General features: G+C 47.2%; 1 protein-coding gene across 2 annotated transcripts in view; it reads left to right on the top strand.

The window, feature by feature from the left end:
• Positions 1-21,344, top strand: part of LOC124233771 (SPARC-related modular calcium-binding protein 1) — a 141,708-nt gene that overhangs the window by 63,440 nt on the left and 56,924 nt on the right. For both annotated transcript variants that reach the window (XM_046650962.1, XM_046650961.1), the window contains exons 2-3: positions 4,765-4,930; positions 6,055-6,167. In XM_046650962.1, the coding sequence (XP_046506918.1) occupies positions 4,765-4,930; positions 6,055-6,167 (279 nt within the window). The remainder of the gene's footprint in view (positions 1-4,764; positions 4,931-6,054; positions 6,168-21,344) is intronic.

The following is a 21,344-nucleotide window of genomic DNA, read 5'->3' as shown; positions in this document are numbered from 1 at the left end:
AGGGCTGGGCTCATCAAAGTGCTGGCTTGCTGAATAGATGACCGATGGCTGAACAAGCAGTGTTTGGAGGTTTGGGTGATCCTATTAAAACTCTCTTTTATAGAACTCATCACATTTTTTTCCAAAAACAATCACAAACACACATAGTTCCTAAAACAGATGAAAATGAGACAACACAGATGACTGAAGATGGTCTTAGCAATGGCCCCGTGCTGTCTCGGAACGTTTTGACTTGGGGGCCAGTCACTCCTGGATGGGAAGCATTTGGGAGCTCCTCTGAAGCTGGGCAGGAGATCCACGGGTTGGGGTGGGTGGGGCTTCTTCTGAAGCTCCTTAACCTGTTTTGCAACTTAATATAGTTAAGCTGGTCTCTGGCAGAGCTGCTGTGGTGACTCTGTGGGCCCAGAGCAAGCCATTTCCAAACCAAATTTATGGCCTGTAGTTCAACACCACAGTGACGCCAGTAGCTGTCCTCTCCCCTGAGCTGGGGGGGGAGACAATGGGGCAACCTTCTTGAGTTTGAAAAGAAATTTTCTCTTTCTTGATTCCTGTTTTCTTTTCTTTTCTTTTTTTTTTTTGCTGAGGAAGATTTGCCCTGAGCTAACACCTGTGCCAATCATCCTCTCTTTTGCATGTGGGTTGCTGCCACAGCATGGCCGCCAATGAGTGGTATAGGTCTGTGCCTGGGATCTGAACCCAGGCTGCTGAAGTGGAGCATGTCAAGCCTAACCACTAGGCCACAGGGTCAGCCCCTATTGATCCCTGTTTTTTTAAGGTGAACAAGAGCCCTGCGAGGAGCTCCTCACAGTAGGCCTCAAGTACCTGGAGGTCAGGGCTGTCTTATCTGGATCTTTAGCAGCTTGGTGTCTATATACAGTGGGCTCTTGGTAAACAGACTCTGACTTTGTGAATCCAGTTTTGCAGTTGTTTCACTTTCTCTTTGCACCATTGCTCTGTAATAATGAAAGGCAGTGTGGAGTAGTGGTTAGAAGCATGGCTCTGGAGCCTGGGTGTCAATTCCAGCAGTGACACGTACATGCTGTTTAATCTTGGAGAAGTCACTTAACTTCTCTGGGCTTTAGTTTCCTCACCTGTAAAATGGGGATTGTAACATACCCTCCCTCATAGAGTTATTGTGAAGATTAAATTGTTAACATATTGAAAGTGATGTGTTACAACGTATTGAAAGTGATAACATGTTGAAAGTGATCTATCAGTTCTTATTACTCTTCACACTTGAGGTCTGGCTAACAAATCCCTCTGGGACCAAGGATGAATTCCTTGGAAGATACAGGTAGTTCTGTTCTTGTGTGATCATGAGAACAGGGGGCATGCTGTTCCTTGGCTCCTACTGATTCGCATGGCAAAGAACCTGAAAAAAAGAACCTAAAAGCAGGGTTTTACTTCAGGAAAGTAGCACACAGTCCACGGAGAAGGAGAGAGTAGTGTGACAACAGCAGTGCCTTGACCTGCCCTCGAACAGCCTGGAGGCCACTGGTTGGCCTGGAAGCTTGGGTGCAAGGACGCTGTTCCCACCCTCTGGCTGGGCGTCTGCTCCTCCCCAGGCAGAACTGCAGAGCCAGGTCTGGCTGCCTTTCTAGGCTTCCAACAGATAAGGAATGGGTCTGAGGGAGCCACACAGGGAGGAAGAGAGACTTTCGAGGCCAGCTTCTCTGGTTGCAGCCGCCTGTTTCCTGAGCCCATTCAGGAGACTATGGCCAGGACTTCCCAAGCCTGCCTCATTCAGCTGGACCTTTGGTTCCTAAGTTTTCCTGGTGCATAGTCAGTTGTAGGCTGGGAGGGCTTATAGTGGCAGAGGAGCCTGGGCTGGGGATGGAGGGAGAAGAGACTCACCTCTCAGCCTCAGAGATAACTTAAGTTCTGAGATGGAGCCAAGGCAGGAAGCTGGGGACCACCTCTGTCCACTGTGTAAGGCAGGAGGGAGGGGACAGCTCAGAGCTTGGGAGTGGGAGAGTGGCCAGTGATCCCCTGGGGTGGCAGGAGCCTGGGAGGCCAGGCCTGTCCCATCGCACCGGCTGGTTTTGAAGTAGTGCTGCGTGGGAAATGCCACCACAGGGATGGCTTCCTCCCACAAAGAATCAAGTGCCCCAGCATTGCGCTAGATGCTGGCGATGTATTCACGTGCAAAATAGACTTTATCCTTGCCTTGTGGGGCTCAGAGTTGGGCCTTCCATTGTTAATCAGATCACACAAATCAATTCATCGTCACAAACTGTTAAGAGCCATGACGGAGAAGTGAGATAGGAGAGGTTGTTACAGGGGGCCCGTCCCACCTGTGAGAGTCAGGGAACACCTCCTGGAAGAGATGACGTGAGCAGAAATCTGAAGTAGGGGTGGGAGGGAAGGGAGAAGGAACAGTGTCCAAAGGCCTGGAGGTAGGTGCCGATATAGCTCCTCTGGGAAATGCAAAGCAGGCTGGTGTGCCGGACCAGCGGTGCGCGAGGCGAGGGCAGAGCAGTAGCAGCTGAGGCCAGACAGGGGGCCCCAGAGTCAGATTCTGCCAGGCCTCGGAGACTGGGTGAAGGTCCCACGGGCAGTGGGATATCACTCCAGGGTTTTAAGCGGGGGCAACCTGTGGGGAGTTGAGGCCTGGGATCCCGTGCAGGGTTGAGGTATGGAGGACACTGCCCGCTCCCGCTCTCTTGTCAGCTCATCCCTCCTGGATGCGGCGGGCTTCCTCTGAATTTGACTTTCTATATTCTTGATTCTTATCCTGGAACACTAGACTCCATGATGAGACACTCTCAGAACACTTCCCTTTGGCCTTTGGTCAGGATTCAGGTTGAACCTGTGAGTGTGGGAGCCCAGAGGATCTGAAGAGAGGCCAAGATGCAGTGTCCATCCTGACAAGGCCTGCGTGATGGTTTCCGCCCTCGCCACTCCCTGCCTGTGCGGAGCAGCCAGCACCCAGGCATGAGGTCAGGGAGTGGGAGGGTCCGGTTGTACAGCTGAGAGGCAGTCTGTGCAGAAATGAACAGGCTGGACTCTCCTGGAATTCGTCCAGGATGGGCTGTGTGTTTCCAGCGCTCCCTTAAAGGGAGGGGTACTGTCTCTGGACCTCCCTTGGCTGTTCTGGAAAAGGGTCAGTAAGTTCTCACCTATTTGCTTCACACGAAGGGTCTGCAGATCCGTCTGAAACAGGGGTTGTAGTCACACCTTCCCTAAACCTGTATGAGCTTGGTGTGATTATTCAGTTAACTCCAGCATCACTGACGGCCAGATGTGTGCTCATGACATTGCTGTGTACCTGTGTGCGATATCCATTCCCTCCACCCATCCTGATGAAGGGCCCTCAGTGTGCCAGAGCTCTGCCATGTAGGGGTGGCTAAGAGTGGACCAGCTCTCAAGGCCTGTACAGTCTGACCCTGGGTTATTCAACAGAAGCTCATGGTCTGTATGACCCAGGTATTGTTTTCTAGCTGCGTTCTATAGTTGTTAACGGAAGTTCACTGATGAAGGGGTTCACGGTCAAATTAGTTTGGGAGATGCATCACCGTATCTGCCCCTCGATCTGGTTATCTACTGCTATGTTACAAACTAGCACAAAACTTAATGGCTTAAAATAACTATTATTATCTCTCATAGTTCTATGGGTTGACTGGGCTCAGGTGGGTGGTTCTCGCTTGGGTCTCTCTCACAGTCACTTCTTTTCCTCTGTTAGTTGCAGTCAGAAGATAGCCAAGGCTAGACTCCTCTGAAGGATTCTTCATTCACACGTCTCTTTGCCTGGGTGGGTTGAGCATTTCTCTCTCCACATGGTTTTGCTGTGTGCCAGCTTGGGCTTCCTCCTAGCATGGCGGTCTCAGGGTTGTTGGGCTTCTTCCATGGCAGCTGGTTTCCCCCAGAGTGAGTGTTGCAAGAGGCCTGGGGGGAAGCTGTGAGACTTCATATGATCTTGCTCGGAAGTCGTAAAACATCACTGCCATAGCATGTATTGGTCAAGCCAGTTACTGAGGCCAGTCCAGATTCAAGGGGAGGGAATTAGACTCCATGGCTCAATGGCAAGAGTAGTAAATAAATTACAGCATCTGTCTTTAATTTACTATACCTCTTGGAGATTCGCAATGCATAAGAATGTAGCAGAGGTGTCTTAGAAGTCCTGCAGTAGAGAAACCTGTTTAATTCAGCATTTCCCAGTCTGACTGTTATTTTTTTAAATCAGGAAATCCCTTTCTCATAGAAAGTTACTTAACTTGTATTCTGCCAGAGGGCAGTGGCCAGAAATTGAAGGGTGATAGATTTAGGGCTCAATACTACTTTCTAATAAGTAAAACTTTCCAAAGATGAAATGTAGAGTTTGCTAGTGAGTTCCTGATTTGGGGAGGTACCCAAATAGAGGTCACATGACCATCTGCATGGATGGAGAGGCCGGATGTCCCACTGGTGAAAGCTTTGATTTGATTTCTGACCCATCTAGGTTCAAATGCACCACTTACAGCTGTGTAACATTGGGCGCGTTACCTCTCTTCAGGTTTCAGTTTCCTTATCTGTAAAAGAAATATTCCTATTTCATAGGGTTGTTGCGAGGATTAATGAGATCCTGCTTGTGAATTACTTAGCATGGGATGCCTTCCTTGGTTAGGCTTTGTGGCTGCTCAGTTCCCTTCCACTTTTAGGGTTTAATAAACTTTGGATTTGTTCTGGACTTGCTCCCCAAGGCAAATCCGTATTGTAAGTCATGGAGTCACTCCTACTTTGCTTGCAAAAGTAACCTCTATACCCTTTTGCTTTTTTCCAACTTAGTTTCTCATAAGTGACCGTGACCCTCAGTGCAACCTCCACTGCTCCAGGACTCAACCCAAACCCATCTGTGCCTCCGACGGCAGGTCCTATGAGTCCATGTGCGAGTACCAGCGAGCCAAGTGCAGAGACTCGACTCTGGGTGTGGTACATCGAGGGAGATGCAAGGGTGAGTGGGTGCACCTCCGCCCAGCTGAGGAGAGGTGTCTGGGCACCACAGCGCCCCACACAGCGCACTCCTGCAGAGGAGCTCGGAATAAATCTGTTCATTTGGTTTGCTACTATCCCTCCACCCCTTCCGCCAGGGAATATGTAAAGGAGGACTGGTCTACCTGAAGGAATGAGCACTTTTCTGCTTTTCCAACACTGCCACCGGCTAGGGCCGAGAGAGATGTGCTGCTATCTGGCTAGTGCTATTTTTTTTTGTAAATGGAGATGCTTAAAATGGCAAGATGTTATTGCTGGCTCCTGAATAGGGATTCCAAACTGTTGGCCAACAGATGTATTTGGTTTGGTCTGCTTACATGTTTAAAAATATTAAAAACATTTGAGACAACATTTAAAAATTGGGAGATTCAACATAAAAATCTGGATTTTTGTACTTGTCATAAAAAATTGGAAGCTTTGGTAATATTAGGTGTGTTCCCTCCCACAAGGCAACACGTGACTAGAGTGGAGTAGCAGCTGCCTCCTTTGAAGGGGAGCCTGTTCTCCAGTTTGCCACAATCTTCAGCACTCCCTATGGTGTTTCCAAACTGAATGCCATTCTTTGCACATTCAGCTTACTTCTCTAATTTATATCATTCTCCTACACGCTGTAGATATTTGAGTTTGTGGCCCCTGGCCTGCTTAGAGCCATTATAGGAATTATGGGAAGCTAAGCAGGCTGATTTTCCAAAGAAAGTCCTTGCAATTCTTCAACTATAAAACATCTTTGAGACCCTTTGGGTGTGCACGTTTTTTAATAAACCCAGTGAAAAATAATAGAAGTGGAACATATTTTTTTCCTTGGGAGGGGCTAGGGGTACTTGGGAGAAAAAAATAAACAGAACCTGGTATAAATACACTCCCCCACTTTTCTAAGAATAACATTAAGAGGAAGATGAAGCCTAGCAGCCTTCGCTAGCTGCTGCCCTCGTGTCGTTAGAAAAGCCAGTGGGTTGTGTGTGGGCTCATCCATAGGCAGAGTGGTTTTCTCTTAGCATTCCTAGAACCAGGCAGCCATTTTGTCCCATGGCTCCAGTGTGGCATCCAAGGGAAATATGAAATACACTCATTTCTCTCCTCTTTTAGACGCTGGCCAGAGCAAGTGTCGCCTGGAACGGGCTCAGGCCCTCGAGCAAGCCAAGAAGCCCCAGGAGGCGGTGTTTGTCCCGGAGTGCAGTGAGGATGGCTCCTTTACCCAGGTGAGGCCTGGGCCAAGTCTCTCCGGCCTGGTTCCTGGACTGAGGCCCAGGGGAGGGGCCTGAGAGCAGGGGGGGCCGCTCAGGGCCTTCACTTTCTGGGGGACAGCTGAGGGCTCTTTGACACCCCTCTGTGCTACCTTCTGGTGCCTGCGTTCCCCTCCCGGGCCCTCCCTGCCACCCCTTGCCAGCTGGCAGTGGGTCCTGAAAAGGCGCATGGGAGTCTGAGCCAGGAAACTGGCATTGCTTGGTCCTCATCCTCCCTGCTGGCTGTCTCCATTTTTCTCTTCTGTCAAATGTGGGCTGATTATTTTTTCTTATCCCAGCCAGTTTCCATGGGCAACCCCAGTATTCCCTTCACTGTTTATTGCTGCCCCTCTGTGCTTCCCTTCTCCTACCCCGAGTCCTCAAATGAAGCAGTGCTCCCTCGAATGCAAAGTAGACCGTGGTTCCTGGAGTGTGTGTGTGCGGGTGCGTGTGTGCGTGTCTGCATGAGTGTATGTGTGTGCACTCAGATTTTAAAATTTCCTTTCAGGCAGTCCCACCTCTCATCCTGCATGGTCTTCTTGTTAGTGCTTTGTGGAAAAGTAACGCTGGCTGTGTTGATGTTGGCGCAGACTTATTCTGAAACGCGGGCAGCACGGGACAACAGGGTGCCCTTGTGGGAAGCCTTTAGGCTGGAGGTGGGGACGTAGCCTAGGGGCAAGAGGTGGCTGGATGAAGGCCCATCTGGGTGAAAGTGGGGAAGGTCATTGGACAGGTGTGCGTCAGCCGTGTGGTTGGGGTGGTCCCGGTGCCTGTGACTCCTCTGTGGGACAGAGCAGCATTTGGGGGAGTCCCCTTCCTTAGAGCTGCAAGAAGAGGCTTCAGAGGTTTATAAGCTTCCCTGAGATTCTGAATCCATGGGGCAAAGGCTGTACTGGCCTTTGGGCCGGTGGGTTTCAGGTTTCACTGCTGGGCTGGGCCTAGGGGATTGCGACTTTCAGACTGCCTGCCTGTTGGGTGGAAATGTGGAAGGATGGTAGGGTAGGGATCGGGCATCATATTTTTAAAAGTTCCCAGCTGATTCAAATGTTCAGCCAGGCTTGAGAGCCACTGGGTTAAACTGACCTTGGCTGCCGACCCTGTGAGCGATGCTTTTGTTCCTTTTCTCATTTAAGCCTCACCGCAGGCCCCATTCACCAGGTGGGTGAAAGCCCCATTCACGGGTGATGCAACCACAGCGGGACGAGGAGTGGCAGAGCTGGGATTCAAACTCAGATCCCTCTAGCTCCAAAGCCCTCCGCAGTCCTCTGTATTCTGCTGTTCTCTGAACTGGCAGCTTTAAAGGAGGCTCTGCAGTATGGACTGGAACAAGGCAGTGTTGCGCAGTGGTTAGCACACCCATCCTGGAGCCAGTCCGCCTGGGTGTAAATCCCAGCCCCACCACCTTAGGCAAGCCGCTGAACTTCCCTGGGTCACAATATCCTTTTGTGAAAAATGGAGAAGATTATCTCCATTATTATATTTAATAATAATAATTATATTATACATATTATTAGGTTACTGTTATTATTCCTATTATTAATGAGTGTTACTATAGCTTACCTCATAAGGTTGTGATGAGGATTAAATGAGTTAACGCGTGTAAAACACTTGGAACACGTACACGCTGTATAAATATCTGTCATTATCATCACCATCATCATCCCCGTCTCTATGCTGGTTCTGCTACCAAGTCGGCCCTAGATGTTAGGGGTGATGTCACTGAAGGAAAAGAAGACCTTTTGTTGAACCTCCCTAAGTCTGAAAATTGATGAGCTCACTCATCAACTTTTTATCCCTTACTTATTCTAGTGAAAAGAATGCAGATGATCTTTGTATATATATTTGAAACTGCACTGCCGAGAATTCATGTGTGGGAGAGAAAGTCAGACGTCTCTCAGCTATGTTTGGGGCTGAGATGGGGCTGCAGGTAAGAGGGGGGAGGCAGAATGTTTTTGTCCCTTTCTCTAGGCTTGTGTAATCCTGAGCGTGTTGCTTATGACAACGATTGACCCCTGCCCTCCTGGTTCTGAAGTGCTTGCTGCCTCATGACAGATCGCCGCTGGCCAGCTTTTGTTTGGTGAGGCCAGGCTGGGCCAGGTGGTTATGTGCCAGGGAGAGGAACTTCCAGATTAGTCCAGGCAGATTGCTAAATGAGGGTCCCTAAAGTTCAGCAGAGGTTGGGTAGACAGCGAGGAACCTCTCATTTGTTTGACACACTAAGCACTGCCATGTGTCTGCAGGCTCGAGGCTGGCTCACCCCCGTGGGCAGCGAGGCAGCCAGACAGCCGGCCCGTCACTGTTACAGTGATTGAAATGGATGTGCTTTTTCCCTTGATCAAAGACACTGCAATAACTTCACAAAATGAGGCTGCCTCTTTGAGTGTACTTCACTCGCCTTGACAGGCTGCCAAAGGGCTAGGAGACAAACCTCTCCCAACCTCCACTGTCACTTAGCTGGACTTTTTTAAAGACCAAAACCCAGAGACCAGCTACGTTGCTTTGATATTCTTTAGAATATTGTTATTCACGCATCCTGGTGGTGTTAACATATTTTAGCCCTGTGAATTATTACACAGTAACAATCTCTTGACATTTATGGAGGGAGTGAGGGGACCTACTGGGACTGGATTTGTCCGGCATGGGACACAGCTTGGGACCACATGACTGGGCTGGCTTTAACGGAGTTCATGTGGGATGCAGTGGTCTCTGTTCTCTTCTTTGTTTTCCCTTGTCCTCTCTTTCCTCCCTACTCCCCAACCCCAACTCACACAGCAGAGTGGTACACATTACATCACATTAGATTTTTAAAAAGCTTGATACCTAGTCCACAGCCCAGACCATTAAATCAAATTCTAGGAGTGGGACCCAGACATTGTATTATTTCAAGCACCTCAGATGATGCCAATATTTGGTCCAAGCTGCAAATGACCCGCTGCTGTGAGGGCTTCATCACTCTTGTTCTTGATGCATCGTTGGAATGTGAGTTAAGCCCTACGGGGACCTGTTGAGTAAGGTCGGGAGTCACTGCTTTCTCCTTTGCTGTGGTCTTATCTGTTTTCTCTTCTGGGTTTTGGGAACGTAATTCCCGATATCGGTTCTACCAAGACCTCTGCCAAGCAGTTGTCCGGTGCCCAAGCTGGTTAACTGAAATCACAGCCGCAGGGGAACGGTGCTGCATCACCACCACCAGGAAATTTCGGCTGGAGTTTGTCAAGCTTATGCATCACTGAGTAATAGTGATGGTGACTCAATAAAGAGGGCTACCTGGTGCTAGGCGCTGAGTTTTACACCCAGTAATCTTCACTAGGACTTTTTGAGGTAGTTATTAATACATTTATTTATAACAGAAAACCGAGTTTCAGAGGGGTTGAATAACAGGTTCAAGGTCACTAAGCTGGAAAGGATCGGTACCCAGGCCTGCCTCATTTCAAGACTTGTGCACTTAACTTTTTCAACTGCTACAAAAGTGGCCTTGATGCATGTGTAATTCATTTTCATCACCATTGTTATTCCAGAAGTCCCCTCTCTGATGCTATTGACCAATCAAGTAAACATTTAAAAAAAATCCTTTTGATTACGTGAATTTTCAAATATACAAAAAAGTACAAATAGTGTGATGAACTCCATGTACCCATCACCCAGCTTCAGCTGTGATTAACATGCGGCTGATTCTGTTTCATCTCTTCCCCGTTTTCATCTCCCACCCCAAACTGGATTGTTTCAAAGCCAATGCCAGATACAGTATTTTTTCCTCTCAGACATTTTGAAGCTCTGCTGTGTTCTGGGCCACGAGCTCTGTTGTTATGGAGGATTCAAGAAATGTCATGACCTGTGCTTCAAGGAGCTGACATGCAGAAAAGATACGCAAACTTATGATAAAGTAGCTGGTACACAAGACCATACGTGTACAACTGGTTATATTTCAAATGCCTATTTAAAAGGCAGTAATTTGGAATCCTGAGTGCATTTTATTGTTGAGAAAATATATACAAATTTAAAATTTAAATGTAGAAAACACCTTGAACAAAACTAAAAGGCAAACAACGTATATTAACCCTAATGACAAAGGGCTAATTTTATGTAAAGAACTCTTACAAGCCAGAAAGAAAAAGATCCTAGCAGAAAAAAGAGATATCAATAAGCAGGTCACACAATAATAACAAATAGCTAATAAGTGAATACGAATGATGTCACTTTCCTTAGTAATTAAAGAAATACAAATAAAAGGAATGGGGTGTCATTTTGCTTACCAAATTGGAAAAATTGGGAAAAAAATGGTCATGTTCAGTCTTGGGTGAAGGGAAAAGGTGACCTCCTCACATGGCAGTTAGGAAAGTAAATTGGCAGTGATTTTTTATGGGATAATTTTGCAATATGGGTCAGAAGGCCTTAATTGTGCCCACATTTTGAGCCTGAAATTCTACTTCTAGGAATTTATTCTAAGGAAATGATTAAAAATATGTGCAAATATTTAGCCACAAGGATTTCCATCTACGTTCTGCCTATAGTAGCAAAAAATTAGGAGACAACCTTAATATCCAATAATAGAGAATTGCTTAAACAAGTTATTACATAGCCACACTATGCAGCTAGTAAAATGATGTATTATAAAAGCTTATTTTACATATGCATGTATGTATGTATATTAGGGATGTAAATAATTAGAAAGAGAAATATTTTCATTGTTTTCTAAATAGTATCCACACTTTATAAAAAAATTCTGACAATACAGAAGTACACAAGGTGGAAAGGTAAAGTCAGTGAATTCAGCTCCGTGAAGTAGCAACAATTAAGTCTATAACTCTCTGGATATTTTTTCTTTGTGCACACTTATCATTATTTAGGACAAAAACGGTCTAATATCATTTATTGTTTTATAACATTGTCTTCAAATAATTATAATGTAACTTATTTCCAAGTTAATGACATGTAACTCCATGTCATTTTTTTAATGGCTGCAGTGTATTCCATTGTATGAATGTACCATGAATCCTGGAAATCTAGGGATTAAATTTCTGGAAGTTGAATATTGGGTCAAAAGGACGTGCACTTTATAGCGCTGGCCTGATTGTGTAGTGGTTAAGTTTGTGTGCTCAACTTCAGTGGCCCAGGGTTCGCCAGTTCGGGTCCTGGGTGCAGACCTATACACCACTCATCAAGCCGTGCTGTGGCAGCATCCCACGTAGAAGAAATAGAAGGACTTACAACTAGGATATACAAGTATGTACTGGGACTTTGAGGAGAAAAAAAAGAGAAAGATTGGCAACAGATGTTAGCTCAGGGCCAATCTTCCTCACCAAAAAAAAAAGGGATATGCATTTTTTTAAGGCATTTGATGCCTACTACCAAATTGTTATCTACTGTAATGGTATTGAGCAATGATGTGCTTGATTAGTGGTTATTAACAAATACATTTCCAGGCCATTTCAATTTTTTGTGTAGATGGATTATAGTTCTAATAATATTATAGAAAATAAAACACCATTCATAATGTTACTTCTATGTGAAAAAATGTGCTCTGTTTCCCATCTTTGAGCTCCACATTCCAGGAACTGTCTTTCTTCATACAGCTCTGTCTGGCACTAATGCTCTTCCCAGTTTTACTCGTTCTAATCACTCTTCTCCCACTAATGCGCACATATACATCCTTTTTTATTTCCTGAGGTCATTTTTTTGCACAGAGGGGCCTGGGGAGCTGTAATTTCTTCTTGATGAGCCTTTGTTCTGATGTTGGAAGTGCAGAGAAAAAGTTCTGTGGCTTTTTGGCAAAGACACTGGGCTGCCCTTGTCAGCATTTCTATAGTTCTGACTTGTATTTCCCACACCTAGGGAACTGCATCTTATTTCCCAGGTGCCTGGGCTTGAGCTGTGAAGGAGGTCTTGAGGTTCCCTTTTAGGTCCTCCCTGCCCCCACAGTGGAGAACTGAGCTTCCTGAAGTCACCCTGCCGGCCTGAGCTGTGTGACTAGCTTGTCCTGGAAACACCTGGTTTACCGTCTGGACCTCCCCATTCCAGGTTCCCAGCAAGTCTGGAAGGTGTCGATGTTTTGCCTGCTGTGAGTTTGTTAGCTCTGCTGACTAAACATTGGCCGGCCAGAGTGCTGAGCATCCTCAGAGGCTGGAGAGGATTTGTCCTACCTTTGATGAGCCTAGAGGTCTAAAGAGTCCAGAGGCTATGTGTTTTTGGCTGAATGTGGACCTGTCTTACCCAGAGTAGCCCTGTGGGTCTCTCCCCAGATGGTGCAGAGGCCTCTTGAGGAAAAGTCCTAAGACCTGGCTGCATCCGTAAGCTGGAGCGTTCTGAGCTCCTCCAGCCATAAATGGCTCCTTTGGATGCCCCCAGACAAAGCCAGTTCTGTATGTGATCATGGATGGTGCCCTGCGGAGGCTCCCTCTGCCTTCTTTGGCACGTGTAATGCTGACTTTTTTTTTTAAAGCAATCAGTGTTAAAAATTCAAGCCCATCCTTTATGTATAGATGGCATGATGGTAAATAGACCCACTGTTGGGCAACTTGTGCTTTTCTTTTTCCTTTTTGTAAGAACTTAATAAACATATTATTATTGTCATAACTTGAACATCTCCTCTGTCCAGGGCACCTGACTCCTTGTTTTACTTGTGTTTTTCCTTGAATTGCTTTTGTTTCAAACAACCAGATATTGCCTATGATAATTTATATGAAAATGTGCACTGTTTAGCACATAATTGCAGCTCTGCAAATGTTAGTTTCCTTCCTCTTTGGGTCTCAGTTTGCTAAACTGTAAAATGGGAGAGCTAGGTAAGCTAGTCCAGAGGCTGGCACACTGTGGCCTGTGGGCTGGCCACCTTGTTTTGTTCTTTAAAATAACAGCTTTATGGAGATGTAATTCACATTTCATAACATTTATCTTTTAAAGTGTACAATTTAGTAGTTTTTCATATTCACAGGGTTGTGCAACCAGCTCTACTACCTAATGCCAGGACATTTTCATCACCCAAGAACAAATCCTGTAGCCACTGGCAGTCATATGGAAGTAAGTTTTTAATTTGTAAATGATGGCAAGGATAGGGCCTGATCCATCCACGTGCAGGAAGGACTTGTCTAGCAACAGACTCATCTAATCTCTCACACGTGGTGGGAGCCACCACTCTCCTCTTTTCAATGAGAGGACTGGCACGCCCTGGGTCTCCATCAGGTGCAGAGGGGTGCAAGAAGATGAGGGTGGAGGGAGCATGCTTTATGCTCGAACACTGTAGCTTTTGTGTTCTGTGGGGACTTGCCTACCCGAGTCACTGCTTGGTCCTACTCTTCAATGGCTGAATGGCCACTGAGCATCCTCTCACAGATTGGCTGGCATCACTTGCTTTGGAGCAAGTGTGCAGGGTCTGGGTGCTCCCAGCTGGGCATCTGAGCTCTGCACAGCCCTTGGTGAATCTGGCCCTACAGATCGGCTATTGTGGAATTGAAAGGAGCAAGCGCTGGGTGGTATCTGCAGCTGCTCTGCGAGAGGGTGTACTTGGGAGGGAGGAAAGATGGAGGCCTGCTGCCTATGGGAAAGGGGAGGCCCACTGATGGGGGCTTCAGTCATCCTCTCCGCTGTTCTTTTCTTTTTCAGATGATAACACCACCTACTTACATAGCACTTACTGTGTGCCAGGCTGTTTTATAAGTGCCTGACACATTTAACTCACACAATCCTCACTATGACCTATGAGGTAGACACTGTTGTATTGCCATTTTATAGATGAGGAAACAACCACAGAGAAGCTGAGTAACTTGCCCAGGGTCACACAGCTTGTAAGCGGTAGAATCAAGATGTAGACCTATCAGCCTGGCTCGAGAGTTCTTGGTCCTCACCACGTCTCTATACTGCCTCTCTAAAGGACATTGCCATCTTTTCAAGTTGCCAAACTCGAGCATATCCAGGAGGGTGACTCAGTGAATAAGGTTGGGAAACTGTGTCACAGAGGAATATTCAAGGGAGCCAGAGATGTTTGGTTTAGAGATGGGAAGAACTAAAGGATGCGGGGAAGAGATGCCCAAAGGGATACTGGAGAGCCATCTTCAAACCTTTGTGAATGACAATAGCTTTTTACTGGATAGTCCCAAAAAGCTGACCGACCCAGGATCCCTGAGTAAAATATCTAATGACTCAGACTCTGAGTCAAAATAGGGAAGAACTTTTTACGAGTAGAGCAATCCACAGACGGAATGTCTGACTCAGAGAGAGCTTCACTTTCCACCCCGAGAAGTAGGCAGGTGGGGACTGAATGGGGGTCAGCAGGGGTGCCTGGGCTGGGGGTGGGGAGGGCACGCCACTGCACTGGGAGGGAGGTTAAATTGATGACCTCTAGGAGTAACCGTCACACTTTTTAGGATCTTATGAGATAGTAGCTAATGTTCAGTCGGGTGGGTAGGCACACAGTAGGCCCATAGCAAATACTTATTTAGGAGCCTTTCAGGCAGAGCCATTAAGACACATACATTTAGGGCTATTGCCACTTCACTGTGGGTGCATAGAACATGCTAGGAGGTGACCCTGCAGGTCAGTCAACTGAACTCTTCTGCAGAATTAAAGAGATCAGATTTCTTTTCCATGTCAAAGGAGGGAAAGGTAATAGGAAAACAGGAGAGGGTATGAAGGCAGAAAAGTAGTGAAGTCAGATATGGGAAGCAAGAAAGAGCTCCCACTCCTACAGGCCACCTGGTGCCCCCACTGGCCAGATTCACAGCTCTGATCTGAGCAAAGCTCCTACACATGAGGGACTTTCCTATTGGGCACTTTCTTTTTTATTCTGGTGAGGAAGATTGGCCCTGAGCTGACATCTGTGCCAGTCTTCCTCTATTTTGTATGTGTCTCACGACCACAGCATGGCTCGATGAGCAGTGTGTAGGTCTGCACCTGGGATCCAAACTCGAGAACCCCTGGCCGTTGAACGGGAGTGGGTGAACTCAACCACTATGCCACCGTGTGGCCCCTATGGGGCGCTTTGTAAAACGTAAAAACATGTTTGCTATTTTGGCCCCCAAAATGGAAATAAAAGTGGATGAACAAGAGGAGCCGTATTTGCTGTTTACAAAACGACTCTAGGCGCCAGAAGGAGGGGCGGAAATCAAGAAAATCAAGTGCTTTGGGTCTCTGAAGCCCTAACACATGGGGTTTTAAAATATCTTTATGTGTGTTGGGGGGGATGGTGTTCACACTTTTTGGAAGATACAAAAAACTTGCTCTTCATCGTGTACTTGGAAGAGTGGTCTTAACATTGACAGTTAGGTGCTGGTTTATAAGTGTTCACCTTACTCCTAAGCAGGGGAAGTGCAGTTTAGAACAGGGTTGCAGAATCACAGAACTTTTGGGTCAGAGGGGCCCTCGAAGATATCTGGCTCATCCTCCCCTCCTCTCCCTGCCCACCCCAATCCAGAGCTCAGGTTCCACTTCCCAAGCAGGCATCTTCCTTCTGCTTGATTGCCACCAAAGACAGAAAGCTTACTACTGCCAGTGACAACATACGCACTGCATTTTGGGACAGTTTAGTCGGAAAGCCCTCTCCATTAACTTGAGAGCTGTCATTTCCAGCAGATGACCCCCATTCTAGCTGTGGAACTTACAGAATCCGCAAAATTCCCACTTTCCACGGAAAGACTTGAAAACAGACACCATTACGTCCTTGTGAAATCCTCTCTTTGAGCCAACAAATATGTCTTTTTGCCCTGGCAGAAATCCCTAGTTCTCTCACTCACTTCCATATCACAGGGATTTATGTCTCTCTTTCCTCCTGGCCTCTCCCTTCTGAATTCAGTTTGCCAAAGCCCCTCTTCTAGAAGGTCCTTCCCCAGACTGGACACGGTGCTTCAGATGTGGCCATGGACCGCCGGGGGAAGGAGGGGACTGCCTCTTGTTCTAAACACACCACTTCTAACTAATATCACGTTGGCAGCCACGTTACCCCATCAACTCATAAAAGACATCGTCAACAAAGATTCCCATATTTAGGAGCATTTGGAATTGAAGGGTTATCTTCCTGCCCTGCATCCCCTCCATTAAATTCTGGAGGATGAGGTAAACACTCTAAAAGGAAAATCTCTCATTCCCCAACAAGCAGCCCTCCCTAGAGCTGGCACAGAGTGGGAGACGGCGTCTACAGCCAACAAGGACAGCGGCGCTTCTAAACTACAGCCTACACCCGCCCTGTAAAAGGGCAGGGGAAGAGGACAAAATCAGCTTGCGCTGGGCACACACTCTACATCTGACCCTGTTTTAGATGCTTTACATATCTTGTCTCATTTTGTCTTCTCGATAACCTTCAAGGTGGGTGCCGTTAGCCTTATTTCACACATAGACTCAGAGAGGTTATGTGACTTTGCCAAAGTCACACAGCTTGCAGCAGAGATTGGTATTTAAACCCAGGTCATTTTGACTCCAAAGCCCTGTTTTTTCTTTTGCGTCTTGTTGCTTCTCAGCCAGACCTGACTAAAGATGAGGGGGACATTTGTGGGATAACCTTTTCCAAACTGAGGAGAGAACAGCTCATGCTAGCCAGACCAAAGGGGTTACACCATCCCTTCCTCCTCCCGCTCTTCTCACTGCAATCAAACTCTCTTCCATGTGTGAAATCCTCCAGAAGATGGAACGCTGCAATCACTAGATCCATGAATTAAAAGACCACATGTCATCAAAACAACTAGACTATAAAAACTTTGGAAAGAAATATGGTCACAAGGCCCCTTGTTCCCAAATTCTCACCTAGAAAAGTACTTGTTTCTTGAGTATTTTATGATAAATGCCAGGAAGGGTGGCTGGGGAAGAACCGTGGTTCTTGAAGTGTGGTCCGTAGACCAGCAGCAACAGCATCGCCTGGGGACCTGTTAGAAATGCAGATTCTCCAGCTGACCCCAGACCTGATGAATCCAGAAACTCAGTGGGTGGGGTCCCGCCATCTGTTTCCACGAGCCCTCCAGGTGACGCTAATGCACACCCACCTAGCAACGTTCTCCTGCAGCTTCTGACGGACAGAGATGTTCTAGGGGAACGAGCGGCAACCTTAGATGGCCCGGAGGCTCAATCTCCCAGCCAGGGTCCCGTGGAAAAACACAGCTTCTCTGAGGTCCTATAGGGAATGCAGACAAAAGGAAAATGGGACAGCCAAAAACACTGCCCCGAAACAAAAGTATCAGTGGGGCCAACAGCAACATGCTCAGCTTACACTGTGCATTAGCTTAATCCAAAGAACCTGCGAACTGATTTGGGGCAACTGGTAGATTAAAAAGAAGAAAGAGTCTCATACTCCCACTGCCAAAAGAGAGACAAATTTCCACTTGCCTTCCGCTTGTAGTTTCACTTTTTCCTACTAGGAAATGTTCATGTGCATGATAGTAGTCATTTCATTACCAGTCTGGTGGTTGCTACTAAGAATGCTGAATCAAGCCTCTCCCTTTGCATGTGGTTCACATTTTCTCTTTTACAAAAGAGGCACAAAGAAATAGAGGGGGGCGTGAAGCCGCGGGGTGAGAAGGGGCTGTACCTTGGAGGGGGTCCCAGTTGTCAGTGAAGGTCTGAGGCAGTTCAAGACAGATTTCTGAACAGAGAGAGAGCTTGAGAAAGTGTTACAAAAAAGGAGTTGGCTGGAGGGAAATTATTCCAAGAATAGTGAGCCAAATGAGAGTCTGGTACCTGGGCCGTAAGAAAGTAGGACTAGAAAAGCAAAGAAATATAGCAAGGGCCTGAATGTCATTGTACTGCCTTTTTTTTTTTTTTCGGTGAGGAGGATTGGCCCTGAGCTAACATCCATTGCCAATCTTCCTCTTTTTGCTTGAGGAAGATTGTCACTGAGCTAACATCTGTGCCAGTCTTTCTCTATTTTATGCGGGATGCTGCCACAGCATGGCTTGATGAGCGGTGTGTAGGTCCACCCCAGGATCTGAACCTGCAAACCCAGGCTCCTGAAGCAGAACACGCGAACTTAACCACTACACCACTGGGCTGGCTCCATGTACTGCCTTTTTTTAAAAGCATGTTTCAGAGAACACTAGTACTGTGAAAGGCTCCCCACACAAAATTAAGGGAGGGTCCCACAGTTAAATAAGTTTAGGAATTGCTGCAAATGATATTTATAATACCATTTGCAGCAATTCCTATTTGCATGATATTTCTATGCATCCTTACATCCTATTCCAATTGCATGCTAAATGATCTTAGTGCTAAATCATGAATTGACTTAAGGCTCTGAGAAGTTCTGCAGTCCAGAAATTCTTTCGTTTTATTTAACTCAACATTTCCAAAGTTATTTGGCAAGAGAACCCTCCATCCGCAGTAAGTCCTAGCCACGCCCCATAGGACAGCAGCTGTGTTCTTCACTGTATCCAAGAGGCAGAAGTGCAGGTAGGAACCGCAGCTTCATGTTCTGGGAGAAAAGAGGAGAGAGCGGGCGTACGCAGGGGAGACTGGTGTCCTAGGGGAGCAGGGGCCCTTGGTAGGAAGGAGAGCAAAAGTCCAACAGGGAAGCTACTCTAGGTGAGGTCTGACCCCTGTCAGAAGAGCCCCCCAAGAACGGCCAGGAGAGCAGTCTGGCTGGAGGTGCGGCCAAGGCCCCCATGCTGTCACCCGCATCATTCCGGAAACGGCCTCTCGCTCACACTGGAGCAAAAGACGCTCTTCCAGCTGCCTGCTTCATTAGGGTATTTATCCCATCTCCTCCTCCCCTGGAGGAGTTCCCTCTGCTGGAGAATCACAGGCACAAAGAGACCCAGTCAGTTCCCTCGGACACAGCGCTGCGAACCGTGCCATTTCCCTGTCTCCCTTCCAGCTCTGGGGACTTTATCTGCCAGGCTAGGTACTGGTGATCATGCTGCCCGTCTGTCTCCTCGTTTGTAAAATGTCTGGGTTAGGCTGGTGATCTCTAAGTTTTTTTCCAGCTCTGTCAATTCTGAAATTTTGTGAGTGCTTGGAGATCGGGCTTCAAATTCCTGTGCTGTTAGGACCTGGCTGTGGGTTTGAACGAATGGCCTCTGCTCCCGGTGCCTCCTATAAAGGATGTGCACAGAGGGCGGTTTGGAGGCCTGGAGGAGATAGTGCAGAGGCCGTGGGTGGCAGCTGACGAGCTGTTGTGAAGGTAGAAGGTGTGTGTTCTGTCTTGGACCTGGTACCCAGGGGCAATAGTTGTCTGCGTGCACAGTCCATTTGTCTTGGTTTTTCTCCATGCTTTCCTCCCATTCGGTCTCCGATCTGCTTTATCCTGTGAGCTGGTATTTGCTCTGCTATTCTTGACTCCTCATTCAACTCCATTTGTTGGGAGTGTTACCCTCCCACATTCTTCCAGATGTCCGGGAGTTGGGCTAGTGTTGAAGATTAAAATAGATTAAGGCTTAAAATAATTTCAAATTTGTCTTAATTTGGACAGAGGTTGACCTGAGACATACCACTGGGCTGTTTATGCAAAGGGCTTCTTGCCAAAAATGCTTAAGTACATGAGTCAGAGATGAAACCTACTTACCTAAGAACACACTGTTTTAAAGTACCTTTAGGATACCAGTTAGGTTCAACAGTGGCATTTAGCAGAGAGTAACCCCGCTTAGGTTGATGTACAAACACTTTTTGTCTCTTAAGGAAGACCCATCAGTTGTCATTTCAGCCCTCCTAGGATGTTCCAGACTGAGATAGGAGCAAATTCCTGTGGTTTGTATCTGTACCTTTAGGGCCAGAACAACCTTGAGATTTGAGAACAATACAGCAAGATACTAGAAATGGCCAATTACCTTGTCAATTCCTCTTGGCTCCTTCTTTTCACATAGATTAAGTCTGCGAGTTGATTAATTTGAGGCTGTGGGGTGGTGGTGGAGGTAGAACTAAGGGGATTACTTGTTAACTTAAAAGAATAAATAAGTCTGCAAGAGAGGAGGCTAAACTAGGTAGAATTTGCATACTGATCATGTATATATAAACCATCAATTCTATAGAGTTTATATCCTGGTTGCTTTTCTGCAGGAAGCCGTCCTTCTCTCTTCTGAGAGTAATAGACCTGTTTCTATATGAAAACAAACCTCCCCTTCCTCCGCTCAAACTTTTTGCTGAGTTCAGACTGCCCCTCCCCTGAGACTGGTCAGATTAAGATGTTCTTTGGTTCCTATCAGAGAATCTGGCTGTACCCTTTTTGAATGCACAAATAGTTTGCTAAAAAATAACACAATGATAATAAAAATAAATAGCTAAGCTTAACTGGGCACTTACTGTGTGTGCTAAGTGCTTTATTTACATTATCTAATTTAATCCAACAGCCAAGTGAGGTAGGTGTTATTATCATCCCTTTTTAAAGAGTCGTGGAGAGGCTGAAGGTGGGTTGGATTAAGAACCTTTCCAAGGCTGCAGGGGGTTGAAAGTTCACAGGTAACGTGAGTGGTGGAGATGGTTAGTTGAAGGCAGGCTGCAGTCTGACTCCACGGCTACTGCTTTCTGTCTCCATGTAACAACTTCTTTTTCTTCAAGATGGCATCTTGAAAACTCCCCAAGACAACTTATAAACAACCTCTCGATTGCGAATCGTGGGCTGCTTCGCTGAGGGCTCCTCCAGCGCAGGGCAGTGACCTTGCTGGGCGCCTCCTGCAGTTCCTGCGTCTGAGAGCCTGCTTGGGTGCTCAGGGTCCTCTTTTGCTTACCGCTGCCCCCTCCTCTGCAGCACTCCTGGGGCAGGTGAGCCTGTTACCAGGTACCCCAGGCCTCAGAGGGCCGTGGCAACAATTCCGCATTCAAGTCTAGTTTTCTGGGACTTGGAAGCAGCTCCCAACCTGAGGATTTTGGAACCTGGAGTCTGTTCCTTGGACCCCGGTGTGGGAGGATGCTGAGGGCCCTGGGGAGAGAGGGGCTGTGTCTGGGCCTGCGGGCCCGGCTGGGCGCTGGGAGGCAGCATCCAGTGCCTGCAGGGATACAGTGGGCACACTCAGGGAGCATGTGACCCTGGGACCTGTTGAGCCTGGAGGTCAGATTATACCCCCTGAAACAAAGCTATGGGCTTAGCCTCTTGCTCATGCTTGTAGTTCTGTCCCTAGTCGCTGTGGCTGGGACTCTGCCAGCCTGGGAGGAAGGGACTTTCCACGCAGCCGTTCTTGTGGCCTGCTTGACTGTGGCACTCGGCTGCAGCAGGCAGCACTGGGCCAGAGGCCCAGCCTCGGGTGCTGGACTTGC

Source organism: Equus quagga, unplaced genomic scaffold (assembly GCF_021613505.1).
Source record: "Equus quagga isolate Etosha38 unplaced genomic scaffold, UCLA_HA_Equagga_1.0 220_RagTag, whole genome shotgun sequence".
Taxonomy (NCBI): domain Eukaryota; kingdom Metazoa; phylum Chordata; class Mammalia; order Perissodactyla; family Equidae; genus Equus; species Equus quagga.
Note: the sequence above shows the minus strand (reverse complement) of the source record. Positions and strands in the feature narration are given on the sequence as shown.